The 14636-nt window shown below is 37.8% G+C and overlaps 1 protein-coding gene across 4 annotated transcripts in view; it reads right to left on the bottom strand.

The window, feature by feature from the left end:
- Positions 1–5346: 5346 nt before the first annotated feature.
- Positions 5347–14636, bottom strand: part of FLRT2 (fibronectin leucine rich transmembrane protein 2) — a 61863-nt gene continuing 52573 nt past the window's right edge. For all 4 annotated transcript variants that reach the window (XM_030452402.1, XM_030452403.1, XM_030452406.1 and 1 more), the window contains one exon: positions 5347–13701. In XM_030452402.1, the coding sequence (XP_030308262.1) occupies positions 11283–13271 (1989 nt within the window). In that variant the 5' untranslated portion in view covers positions 13272–13701 and the 3' untranslated portion in view covers positions 5347–11282. The remainder of the gene's footprint in view (positions 13702–14636) is intronic.

Below are 14636 nucleotides of genomic sequence, written 5' to 3'. Positions count from 1 at the left end.
ATTTTTATTAGGTTGGAAGGTGCTTGTTTCTCATTCCTATCTTCATGGCCCTGTAGAAGAAGGCAGTAAGATTGCTGACCTTCTAGCAGCTATGGCTCAGGCTTAAAATATTTTCATGTCCCTATTGACACCTTTTCAGCCTGGATCTTTGCCTTGCTCATATCAGGGAAAAGTCTTGTGATGTTAAGAGACACCTTCTGCACTTGCAGTTTTGCAGTGCTTGCTGTTCCAGCACAGGTAAAAACAGATAATGGGTCACTGGATTTCCTCATTCCCCAACAGGGCAAAACAGAAAAGGGGAAGCCTGGGGTACAGTCCCCATGAATGCTTCCAAAAAGCGCTCTATGTTTTAAACTTCCTAAGCCTAGCAGAAAATGATGTGATCCCAATAGAAAGACACTTTAAAAAAGGTACAAAGTATACAGCAAGGGAAGGCGTATGTTAAAATTCGGGATCTTAATACGTGTTTATAGGAAAGGCCATTTTCTTCAATAACTTGGGGGTGAGGGTATGCTTGTGTTTCCACAGATTCTGTACCTTGTTGGGTCCCATCAAGATATGTGAGGCCAGCCTCTAAGGAAAAGGACTGACATTGTCTCTGACCATGCGTGCAGCTGCTGACTTTATTGCATATGGACATGGTTCTGATGGCTTGTGTTGTTGAGCCTAGAAATTTAAAGTTGAAAAGGGATGGAAACTTTTTTGCAAAATTGTTAAGGAAAATTATTATTTGGAGAGGTTTCATTTTGTTGGTTTTGTTTGGGGTTTTTTTGCCTTTAGTTTGTATTAACTTGTGCAATTAAGTTTGCTAAAACAAGAAAGAGGGAGATGTGGGAGGTGGCAAAATTAATGTGGATGATTAGAAAGGAATGAGATGATGCAGTTACCTTGTTTACTGGAAACATGGTGGAAAAGTACTGGATAACAGGGAAAAAGCACCAGGACCTTGATGAGAAGAACCTGGGAAGGTCTTGTGGGCAGATCCTGGGGAAAGGCTAAGAGTAAACTGGACCCTCAGCTGAATAAAGCTTGTTTTAGCAAGGGTTACTTGTGAGTCCGTGAATTCAACGCCACATTATATATTAACAGGTATTATTATATATTGTTAATATATTAATAATGTTTTATATTCTTTAGTATGTTTTCTCCTATAATAGTCTGGGTCCTAGTCTCTCAACTATGTTGAAGAGTATGCAAAGGGACTGTATTACAGAATTTTTAACACATACTCTCTGTCCTAGCCTGTAGCTCAGTAATACAGCTTTTCCATTTCTAGCAATACACCACTGAATTTGTACCAAGCTTATGAGGCCTCAGGACTATGGATTTTGAGGCTGATTTTTTTTCTCATCTTGTCTTGATCTACCTGGAATTTCACTTTGACTGGTTTAGCTGTAACAGTATTTTTCTCTCCTAACCAGATGACACTAATTAATTGTTTTATTATGGCTTGCTTTATTATCATATAAGCAAAGTTTTATCTATAGTTGTAAGTAAGATATTTGTGTGTCTAAAGTAATGAAGCTATGTGAAGAAATACAGGCCTGGTATGACAGTAGTGGCCTTGAGAACAGGATGAGCACAGATCGAAGTACAGAGGAATATAGGGATGGGATGATGGATCAGGCTGACACCAAAGAGGCTGTGGCTGTAAACTACTCATCAAAGATTAGTTGAAGAAATGCAGACATGGCCAGAATGGGCTTTAGGGATGTCACAAGCACACCACATGTAAATTTGGATGCAATGTGGGCTTGCAGGTCAATGAAGAAAAAGCAAGGTGGGTAAGTACAACCCCAGAAAAAGAACTAGCAGCTAGGAAATGTGTGATACAGCTCTAACTGTATTATTATTGAGGGGTCTTAGTGGTTTTTGGGCTTTTTTGGTACAATAGGATCCTTGTTTTATGGTTCTTACTTTCTTCCTTTTCTCTTACTGTTGGACGTTGGTTAACTCTCTTATTAGACTGTTAAGTTTTCAGTTACACTAATAATACTAAGATGCCTCTAGGTGAATCTGCTGTTCTTCACAAAGGTCATATAGCTGCATATGGTGAAACAATAAAAATGCTTAGATTTTACAGTGCTTATGCCAAGAAGGTCAGTAAAAGATGTATCATTTGTCCCACTAAAAGCAAGAATCAGTAGGCATGCATTCTCAGAATCATAAGCATTTTTTTGGTGTCAGATTTTCTCTTTTATGTGCACTAGATGACACTGAGGCTTATAACTTTATATGTGGCTCTACAGAAGTAACCATGCCTAACCTACATGTCCTTCTAAAGAGATTATTCTAATCTGAAAGTGGATTTAATATGTTTTTGGCTAAAGATATGCTTCAGGATTCAGTCCAGAACTTGCCAAAGCTGTTAGAACAATTGTCTCTGAAAAAGCTCATAATATGATCCACACATCATTACAGCCCTGTTAAAGCCCCATGTAGTCCACATTATGCGAGTATCTTTTTAATAAAGAGATGCATTCAAATACTCTTAAAGGATGTGGGTCTCTATTAAAATATGAATGCAAATAATTAAATAATATATAAAAGCTGGAGCCTTTAGCATTGACTCTGAATTCCCAGTAAGTTCCAAAAGCTCTAGCTTTTGTTTGTTTAAGTCATGATCCTAACATTTTTAGGTTAGATATTAGAAAGAATTTCTTTACGGAGAGAGTGATCCGGCATTGGAATGGGCTGCCCAGGGAAGTAGTGGATTCTCCGTCCCTGGAGCTATTTAAAAAGAGACTGGATGTGGCACTCAGTGCCATGGTCTAGCAACCGCGACGGTGGTAAAAGGGTTGGACTCGATGATCTCTGAGGTCCCCTCCAACCCAGCCAATTCTATGATTCTATGATTCTAGAAGAATGCAGTGTATATAGTGAGTAGAAACTAGAGCATATGGGACTAAAATCTCAAAGCAAGTTTAAGTCCCATGTATAGCATCCATTGCCCAAAATGCTCAAACACACTACTGGTCATTCAGCAGGGATCCATCTGTGTGTCATATTGAATGCTGGAGGCACATGGCAGGCAGTAAGACACCAAGAAGAGGTGACAGACATGGTGAAGGTCCATCAAACTCATTTACTTCTCCCACTTCAGTCTCTGCTGGGGGCCGTGTTAGCTGGGCAGGTGGAACACCACTGGTAAACTCCAGTTGGGTCACCATCAGAGGACTGAAAGGGTCTATACTATTTTGCCTCTCCCCTCTAGCCCAGCTACCCTGAAAAAAACCTTCACATGGAAAAATATGACATATTCTCCACATGATCTGCTCCAGACAAAGTCATCAAGCAGGAAGAAAAAAACTTCTGAGCAAATCCAAGAATTACGAAAGCCCTGTCAGGGCCAGAAGCAGCTGATATCCAAAAGGACTGGTATTTCCTTAAAAGACCCTTCTGAAGTGGATTGTTTGAAGTTTTCAAGTAATCATGAGAAATATCCTGGGAATAAAATTGTGATGGCCACAATGCTCATTAAAAAATACAATTATATTTTACAGCAAGCAGTAAATTCTAACATAAGAAAATGAATGCTGCTTCAGGCATCTAATACTCAACAGAGTAGTGCTGATAGTCTTCTACTTGTTTTATTTGCTATGGTTATTCCACCCTCATTATTCATCACCTGTCAAAAGCTAAATCCAAATGAGTACATGTCACCTTTTAGAATCAATGCAATGAAGGCATTCATCTGACAGTGCATTTCTCCACAATTTCAAATTAATATTAGCATTTGAAACAGATAAGTCTTGTCTGCTGATCAAACTGTTCACTGGATTATTTGGGCTTGCAGAAATTTATCTTTTATAACAAGGCAGAAAAATGTTTGCTGTAATATTTAGTTTTGGGGTTTTTGTTGTTTTTTTTTTTCAGCTGATAAAATTTCCAAACTCACTGCAACAGAGACTGCTGTTCTTGGAGAAAAAAAATAAAAACAAATTTGAGTGATAAAATAATAAATAGATGGCAAATGTATGTAATAAATATTTTTTTCTCAACTCAGGCAAAGAACTATCAATTGCCTATTATTTCAGGCACTTAGAATAAGCAGCAACCATAATTAAATTCCACAAATAAAAAATATTGCTCAGATTGACCAATCATGCTGGAGAACATTGATACGGCATAGAAAAGTATAAAGGGAATTTAAAATTGTATCACAAATTTACATGTATAGAGCAAATGCATGTGTCCTTTTTCATGTCCAGAAAAGGTCAATGAAAAAGAGTATCTCTCTATTCTGACCATCAGTATTACTCTATTTCATCTTCACAGAACAAATCTGCCTTCATCACAAAGAAGCAGTTTCAAAGTATGAGAACTACAGCATTCCATATTTAGACACATTGTTCCAAACCTCATCACAGATAATTTTATTTATCTGTGTCATCACCTGCTCAAAGTCAACTAGTATGGAAGTAATTGATTTTACTCAAGAGAAAAATAGTTTTAATAGAATCTGTCAATTGTGTTTTTCAAGGATGGTCATGTCCATCTTAGCACTTTGACTTGCATTCATTTTGAACACATCTCACTTTTGCAGAGCATGTTGTAAAAGTTGTAAACACAGACATGCTTTTGGGTTGGATTTTCCATAATAGTTTATACACTGTCTTCATTCTTCAAGGCATTCTACACTTAGAATAACAGGACAGTGTAATCAGTGTAATTTCACTGCTCCCTGAGCTTTTCAAAAGAGATATACAGCCCTAGTGCTTTAATCAGTTGATGCATTTCATCTGGGGATACATACTATGACTTATTATTCAATGTGTCATACTAAATGTTTTTAATAATCCTGATCTATGAATTATTTCAATGAATATTCTGATTTATAGTTGAAATCAGAGGGGTCAGATTTTCACTGTAAGAACATGGTAATTTTTTTTTTTGGAATGCAAATTACGGTTAAAAAATTGACCAAGTCTGTCCCTGTCACTAAGGATCTTAGTGATTTTTAGTTTCAGCCTTCACTTACAGCAGTGCTTTAAGTAGAAATAAGATACTTGTTTTGTATTTTAGCGGCTGACTATAGTCTCCATGTGACATCAGAGTGTAATAATTAAAAATTTTGACTGAACAATCATAAAAAATACACCTCTGTGCTCTTGCTTTGGGGGGCTTACTTGTACCTAACCCTCTATAGACAACCCCAGGATTTTCATCACACATGCATACGTGTGTGACCAGCTCCAGAAAACTAAACTTAGAACACAAAAAAAGATTCATCTTTACTTAGATAAAACCTTCTGGGCTATTAAAATATTATATGATGAAGCAGTCAGGGTTTGTCAACTTTTTTCTTTTTTTTTTCTTTTTTTTTTCTTTTTTTTTTGAGAGAACAAAATCATCAATTGAAAATGATGATGTCATTATTTTTGCCAGAAATAGAGAAATGATCACAAGTGTTCATAATTTAATTTACCTCTGTTGTCCACCTTCCTTTGGTAAGGCAAAAAGGTTTAGCTGTAAGGCTCTAATCTGACTCAGAGGGAACATCAAGTTAGGGAAGCATATTGAGGAGGGGACCTAGATGTGGATGCATTGCACTGCAAGCAGCTCTCAGTGCTTTTAGTTGGTATTCATTGTTAAGATAGAGAATAGGATAATTTTTAGAGGAACTCTGAGGCTCAGGACACTCAGCAGTATTACATTTCTAAGCTTTGAAATTACAAAACTTGTAACATTCAGTATTTCTGGTTCTGGCAAAGCCAAAATTATTTTTTTTATACCTAACTAGAAGAGGGGTAGTTTTCATTTCTAAGCAGCTAAAGCATCTCTTTATATAGACTGTACATATGAACATATATGCTAGGTATAAGATACACAAAAATTTATTAAGGCCTATGTCTGGATGTTGTGCAGTCTGAAAATTTCAAGAACAATTTTTAAGGTAGAATTTGAAAAAAATTACATTTCAAGGCAGTATTAAACAGACAGTAATAGGCAAGAGGCAGGTTTAAGACTGTCAAGGATGAATGTTGAATGCATGTGTCTAATGACTATGCATATAATAGGCCATAGCTTCCACATACATATTTATATGTGTATCTGTAGATGTGTAGTTGCTTGAGTGTACCTATTAATTGCAAAGATGGGAATACAACCTGTTCTTGCTTTACAGTGCTTTCTTATATGCATATCAGAATGTGATAATATTATGAAGATCAAATCTGAGAAATGGAAGAAAAAAATGGTTTAACACTTAGAAAGAAGAGTAAAATATTTGTCTTTCAGAACCAGAAGAAAGGGTGCACGTGCAGTAGAACATCTGAAAATAAATCCAGGAATGAAAATACAGAAGTTGAATGTTTCTGTTTTTCTGTTTTCGCTTTGAGATATTCACAACACCTTTTAATTAACTTGCTCATATAAATACAGTAGGATGGTTGTATTTTTTAAATAACTCTTTACTGAATATGTCAACAAGATAATATATAGTGTATAGTGAGGTTTTGAAGTTAACAATGCGTGCAACATGGCAGATTGCAGAAAACAGGTAATGCAGATTTCAAACCATCTATTTTTCCATGTTAAAGATAGAAAGTATACCAAACACAGAACAGAATCAAGTGTGCATGTCTCATTTAAAACCAATTTTATGAGAGATCATCTTCAGATGTTTGGGACCTAGTGATCATAACAATTTGTTTAGTAGCTTATCTGTTTCCGAGAGGATCAGAATTCAGCTCTCATGAAGCACATTTCCACAAAGCCCCAGTATAATAAAAGCTTGCCACACCTCTTTTGTACTAGTTTTTCAGATAGACTACTAGCCATTGTCCTTTTAAAGAGCAAGACATTCTACGCTGTACATAAGTTTAATACCAAATGCTTCAATATAACCTATTGTACCACCTGGGATACAAAGTGCCCTGTTCAGTAGAGTTCAGGGAAGGAGTGATCATCAGCTTCCTAGAATTGCCTCTGTGTTTAGAAAAGAGCATCAGGAAGGATTTTATGAGGCTCAGAGCCAGTTTTTGTTTTGGCACTCATTTCTGTTTTGGTTTTCCACTGAGCTGGAAAGGTAAGTCACGAGTAAAACCATTATTCTTGTGTTCTAAAGAAAAAAACTTTAATATCTCCATGTTATAATTTAAGGTGACGAAGTACTATAAATGGAGAATTCAATGGGAATTAACCACTTCACTGTCAAAAGCTGAGACTGAACTTTCACTTTAATGCAATTAATAAAGTGCCTTATGTAGACCCTCAAAACCATAAAAACAATTCAATATGTATAAAGTTCTTTTGCTTGATAAATTAAAATTGATACATTTTTCAAGGGAAAAATTTTCTCACATGGAAAGAAAAAGTATTTAGAGAAAAATATAGCTGAACTGCTCTTGTAGCAAATAGCATAAGCTACTTCATTTTTCTGTTTTCTGTTACATTCATCATAGTAGTTTATTGGCTCACAAGGAAAACTAACATCTCTTCAGTCCAAAGGAACCCAATCCCTAAATATTCTTACGAAGAAATTAAACACTAATGTCTCCAATTAGAAACTGTTAACAGCAAGTCTATGCGTTCATCAGGTGTTTGTTTCTGCAAGCAAGCTACATGCAAGGAGAACCTGTTACACTGAGTCTGTGAAAATCAGGACCTGTTTGTAAATAAATAAGTATTCACAAGGAACCCAAGCACTGGACACAGCAGTGTTGTGACACTGCTTTAACATAATTTCACTGAAACTCTTACTTTATTCCACTCACCAATCTTTTCTGTACATTTATGTCAGCTATGGGCAGTATACAATGGAAGGGGCGTGAGATTTTGTCTATAAACCACACATTTACCTCAAGAACCAATGAACCTGTTCAAATGAGGAACTGGAACTTAGCATTTTTAATGAGTTGTATGTGCACATATTTGGGACTTAAGCTCTAGAGTCTTTGTTAAGTGTCTGTGGTCAGATATTTGCACTAAGGGAGGATGACTCCAGCTTTAGGAAGCCCAAGGAAAAAGTTACTAATCTTAAACTTTACACTGCCAGAAGGTAATTTTCCATTTTTCATTTTTAATACTGGCTTTTCTCAAAATATTTTACCTAGTGTAAATTGCCCATTGTGTACTTGTCTAGATGTGACCTGAAATGAAGCCTAAGCTGTTTGTGCAGCTGACACTTTGAAACATCCCAACCTCTCTTATAGGTTGAAGTATATTAACCCTTTTGCAGCCAGATAGCAATTGGAACTGTGAGAAACATTCTTCAAATGAAGCATATGACTTTTCTGTTGATTGCAACTGTGAATTTGTTTAGATAACACTCCCAGCTCTATCCACAAATTTTGATATAAATGGCTCGCCACTTTTTTCAGAAGTATATTTATAGAAAAGAAACTGTCAGTATCCCATCCAATTTATTTATCCTTTTTTTACTAAAAAGAAGCATAAAATATGCTGTCTTTAATATATATAATTTTGATTTTTTTATCCAGGCAAGCATGTAGTAGTCTACAAATAGACAAATATACATTTCATCATCTGAGGTCAAAATGAACAGTTTGTGAATGCCTTCTGTTTTCACCCTGTTAGGTCAGTAACCACATCTGTTGTCATTGGTTTGGGCTTGTGGATCATTCACCTGCAGTAAGGCTGAACTCCCTGAATAAAGTAATTTGCTAGAAATAAGAGACCTAGATCATCTTGAAGCTATGGTATCCTGAGGCCTAGAACAGATGACATTCATCAAGGAGTACAAAGATTCCTCTAGCATCAGTTATTGAAGTACAAAATTCTAATAAGCATGTACTTTCAAAGGATGCATTTTCAAATCAAACATACAGCTAGTTATTTCAGAGAAATTAAATACTAAATCCACATCCAGTGGGAATCTCTGGCTCTACTTAATGTCAAACAAACACCAGCATGCAGTGGAAGAGTGGTGAAGCACAACTAGTTGCTGCTTGTCTTATGGGCTTTGGCAGCTAAAACATAGTAAACAAACAAAACAAAGTATCAACCTTCTCATCATAATCTTCAGTAAATAATTCACAGAAAAAGCGACTTTGCATAGACATCTCTACCTAGAATTACACCACTTGAAATCATATGGCAGCCTTTTATTCAGCAAAATTTCAGTGACTTTACTATTACAGTAGCCACACAGGTTGCCTAAAATACCTGTTATAGCTGGAGAAAATAGCAAATATACAGAATATAGAGTGGAATTTCAAAATGTGATTATAAAAAGTGTTGGGGGAGGATGCTGTTCCTTACACAATGATTGTACTTTGCCATCAATATAACTGGATTCACTTTGCCATAGCAGAAAATGATCATGTGATTTGAATTTGAGAAACTGCACAGTCATTGACTGCTAAATTTCAGGAATGGTTTGAGTGAAATGTGCAAAGGAATGGATTGAGACCCTCTCTCCTAACATAAGCAGTCTCATCAACTGAAAAGTCTAAACATTCCAAAGTGAAACTGCTTTAGTCTTTACTTCTGATCCACTTCTAACAACTTCTCCTCGTCCCTAGGCGGTCACTTTAAGAAGTTCTCTCTTTTGTTCCTTGTTGCCTCAGATAAGCTTTGTGTCTGACTCTTCTCTTTCCTCTGAACTTTTGCTTGTCTCCAAGCTCAAGAGAAAGTGAACCACTTCAAAAAACAAACAAACTGAAAGAAAGGAAGAGTTAGATCCCACCACTGAGCTGGAAAGAAATCCAGAACTCTTGGCAGCCACGCAGTTAATGGCGTGGCTGGGACATTATAGAATTTTGAGAGCAGCAGCATCATGGTTTTAATACAAGTGTGATGCTTCATGTAGTGCATGTAAAGCTCAAGGCCTCAGAAGCTATACCAGATAAAGAATTCAAGGGAGTAAAAAACCCTAATTCTAAGTCCATATATTGCTAATAAAGCACAAATCAGTGTGGAAAACTTCCAAAAGCTAAAGATAGAAGAGGGGTTATTCCAAGGGACAATGTGTACTTGTGTTCTCAAAACTCCTTAGCTAATCAAATGCTTAGTTGATGTCCATCTCCCTTTGCTAGAATAGGGAAAAAAAAACCCAACCCAAACCAAAACAAACAAAACCAAAACCAAACCAAAACAAAAAAAAACCCCCACAACAAGAAAGATACCCAAACAAATCAGAATTTAGACATGATATTCCCTGCTGAACATATTTCAGTTCAGCCTGGAAGCATTTCCAATAATTAAATTTTTAGATATTTTTTATTTGTTTTCTCTGTCTTTTTTTTCCTACTTCTGCATACTCAATATAACTCAGACCTCTAAATGAAAGAGAGTTTGAACCATAAAACTTAGTAGCAACTTTTCCATTGGCATCATATTTTGCATCATGTTTTCAGCAAATTACACTTTGAGATTCCAAATATTGCAAACATTAATATTGCAGAGCTGGGAGCACTCAGAATTCCCCTCCTTCAGGCTATACCTGAACATGCTGTGTCAACAAATGCTGCTCAATTAAAGTGAGGTCCAACCCAATGACAGGTATCTGTTACATACTGATAACTTCATCTCCCACTGAGAAGGGTCAGAGAATGCCTAAAGCTTCTTAAACATAATGAAAAGTTGAAACGGTTTCTATCAGAAAAGTATATAGTATTGGGGAACATTTTCAGAATAGCTTTTTCAAATACGAATCAAGGTCACTTTGAGTTTGACACTGAGCTCTGTCTACCTTTCCTATTCCAAGTATATTGGGAGGAAACTAATCAAGCAAGAAAATAGCCTTTTGGTAGCACTCAGAACTCCAGCTTTTAGTTGGAGGTAGGAACTGCAGAACTGACAAAAGAGAATGGATGCATTTCCAGTTGTTTGAAGCTCAACAGCAGCTGTCATGTTCAAGTCAGAAGAGCTTTATCCCTTTTACCTGAATTGCTTTTGTCTGTTCCTAGTGACCCTGCTTTAATATGCACTTATTTTCCTGTACTACAGGACATCTAGAAACTTAACATCCCTCAGACAGCTTCGACAGCAAAGTGGTTAATGTTTGAAGAATGAGTCATTCTTTCCTTTGCCATGACATTGGGTTCTTATTGTACAACCCTGTACAGTACTTAGCAATATTTTTTAAAGATTTAAAAAGCAAAGAGTTATAAAACCATTTGCAATTAACTTGAAATAGAAAAGATAGCACTTTTTTTAAATCCCATTATATAGTACACCGTATAAATTACAGAGTATTCAAATGCATAAATGCATCTGGGTAACATTTATCAAATGTAATTTTTTCATTGCTGTTGGGAGGTTACTTTTTCCAGAGTTCTTCTCTTTGTCCTAGACACCCCCGTCTCCTCTCACTATCACGTATGACAGTGCTCCAGGTCTGAGACGTTGCTGTTGCAGTATCGCATGTTGTTGGGGATGTGACAGTCTGTGTAGTTAATGCCCCCATTTGGGGTATAAATGGGCTGCAGTCTGAAATCTCCTTTAAGGAGCTGATCATTATTTAAGGAGACAATCTGGAAGCTGGTTTCCGTCATCTCCAGGATGGAGTTATCCTTCTTGGTTCCTGCCTCGCAGTAGTCATCTTTCCGACGTCCCCTGTTATATTTCCACTTCTGGGAGGTGTAACGCCCCTTTTTGTGCATGTGCCAGCAAAACACGCTCAGCAGGACCACGAGGACAAATATTACTGCACCCCCGATCAACCCTGCCAGCAGAAACGGGGAGCCCAGGTTCTGAGAAGTCGTCTGCTCATGGCTGGAGGGGATGTTGCTGCCATTGCTCAAAAAGGAAGCCTTGGTTGTGGCTTCTGAACAGATGGTGTCTTCTCCAGTTCGATAATTGTTATAAGTATCCAGGGGAACCAAACAAATCCTGTAGGTGGATTTTGGCTCCAGATTTACTAAGCTTAAGTGTTGCTTCTCACCACTAACTATTCGTTCCTGAACAATTCCTCCTACTAGACTATGGCCCATTTTAACCCACGTGAGTTTATATGCCATCACGGTAAAGAGAGACATCCAGTTAACTTGGATGCAAGTGTCATTCACAAAATGGATGGAGAGTTGAATTCGTTCAGATATAGGAGGTGTCATCCTTTCTCTGTCCTCCCCGTCAGGCACAGTAGGGAGTGTGGCTATGGTGGGACTGAGAGGATTATATTTGCTACTTGGGGAAGGAACTGATGAGGTGGGAACCAATGTAGTTGGCATGGCTGTTGCTGGGATTGGGGTGATGATAAGTGGAAGGCCAGGGGTGGTGGTGGGACATGACAACATATTCATATTGAGCTCCCTGACTGCCATACCTCGGACCTGCTCTGGTCCCTGGCACATAAAACCCCGTACATTGATGGAAGCTGGAATAAATTTGAGCCATTCAGTGACCCACTTAATACTGCAGTCACACAACCAGGGATTATTCCTTACAGTGAGCTGCCTCAGGTTGTGGAGGTTATCAAATACCCCCTTTACCAACAACCGAAGCTGATTGTTGGAAATATCAAGACGTTCCAACTTGTGGAGGTTTGAAAAGGCTGTGAGTGGTATATGGGTTATCTGGTTGTCCTGCAAGTAGAGCCTTAGCAGATGGGTACCTGGAAGATCAGGAGGAGGATGGGTCAGTGAATTCCGCACTATAGAGAATTCCTTGAGCTTGGAGAGGTGGCTGAAGGTGCCTTCAGCTATGCCTTTATTAGTAAGGAGATTACCATCCAGAATCAGACGCTCCAGACTTGTAAGATTCTGAAAAGCCAGTTCTGAAATGACAGCAATTCTGTTTTCATCTACTCGCAGCTCTTGTAAGTCCACCGGAAGGCCGACTGGTACGCTGCTTAAGTGATTCTTGGACAAGAACAGAAGCTTGAGGCTGATAGCCTCCCGGAATGCCCCATCCTCAACACCAACAGTGGAAATGGAGTTATCATCCAGGTGCAACTCTTCCAGTTTCAAAAGCTGAGCAAGGGCAGCCCGAGAAATTGTCTGGATGTTGTTTTCCTGCAGGTGGAGAACCCTGACGTTCTTGGGCAGGTTCATAGGGAATTCATCTAATTGGTTGCCATACAGGTAGACCGTGTGCACAGACTGGACGTTGTGCAACTCTGCAGGAAACCCAGCATTATTAATTTGGTTATTATGGAGGTAGAGGACGGTTACACCCTCCGGTATCCCAAGAGGCACTGAGGTCAAGCTTCGCTCATTACAGTAGACAAAGTTTCGGTCACAGCGGCACACTTTCGGGCAGGCTAAAGTTTTGGAGACCTGCATGTAGAGCCCCAGGGAAACGATAAGCCATGATTTCATGAGAACAGCCCAATCTGTGGGCCACATTCTAGTCCGCAAACCCATTTCTAATTTCAAGAAATAAAGTACCAAAGTATTAAAGAACTGATAACAATAATAAAGCACAGGTAGTAAAATCTCAGGTCATTAAAATTGGCTTCTATTTATGTCCAGTGTTCAGGCCAGAGTTAAAGTCCTGGAGGCTAAGTATAAAATAATCCTTTTATAATTGGCCTACCTCCTACTTTTGAGAAGAAAGACACAGTCTTATTAGCCAGGGTTACAAAGTTTGTTGCCTTCCTCCATGTCTGCTGAAAAAAACAACAGCCGTGTCTTTCCAGGTGAGCAACGGGTTAACTTAAAGCTACCAGAAGTTGTCCATGTATGAGTTGCTTGGAAGGATAATATTTCCTTTCACTGCAGTCTGTTGGTGTTACACTCAGCTTTCTGAAGTCAACAAAGTCCTCATATCAGCTATCTGCTGTTCATGGCCTTCCTGTAACAGAAAAGAGAAAAGAAAAGGCTGAATAGCATATGTTTAATAGGGAAAACCAAGCCCATTGGAAGACTATTTTAAGGCTGTGATCTTTATGGGTTTCTGAAAAAAAAAAAGGCATTAATATTAAACATTGCTTAAAATTACTGTTAAATAGTCTTGAAATAGATTTCATGCGAAGTCATTGCAGTGACAGAAGGGCCTTCAGTGATTTCAGTGAAAGCTACGACTTGTGGTTGCATAGTGTACTTACAGTCTTTGTACTCTTATGGGCTTTTTCAAATCCTAAACCAAAACCATTTTACATACCTGAAACTAAAACATTTAACTGGAGTTTTTTTGCTCTGTTTTTGGGGTTTCTTTCTTCCTCTGCAGAACCACTAACTTCAATGAATACTATTCACCAATACCTGACAGAAGAGGTTCTGCACTGCATTACTTAATCATGTTGTATGCTTTTTCATTTCCTAGCAGACTCTAGAAAGTTCTGCTTCTATTCGAGCAATGCCATTATGTAAATACTTCAGCTTAATGCACACTTCCAGATTATAGCACCTCACTACAGTGAATTAGTTACTTATGAGAAGAGTCTTTTAAACAAGTGTGGTAATCCACAAATATCAGAGATCCTGCTGTAAGGCACATATTTACTGCAACTATCATCTTGATACTGCTTCTGATGTGAACTGTGCTGTCAACAGACTTCAGAATTAGCTTAGTGCTAAATGAAAAAGGCTCACATCTGCTAACTTACTGTTTTAGGGTACCAGCTGAAACTACAACAGTTTTGCAGAAGAGCTCTTGCTTTAAAACTGTAAGGTTACATACTTCGTTTCATTCTGCTTCAAAGTTGTCTATGAATGACTAAATAAACAGCTCTGTTATCTTTAGTACAGATAAGTTTTTAAAGGAAATTTTCAGCTTCTAAGTGCACT

Source organism: Calypte anna, chromosome 5A (assembly GCF_003957555.1).
Source record: "Calypte anna isolate BGI_N300 chromosome 5A, bCalAnn1_v1.p, whole genome shotgun sequence".
Lineage (NCBI taxonomy): Eukaryota > Metazoa > Chordata > Aves > Apodiformes > Trochilidae > Calypte > Calypte anna.
This window is presented reverse-complemented; position numbering and strand designations above follow the sequence as displayed.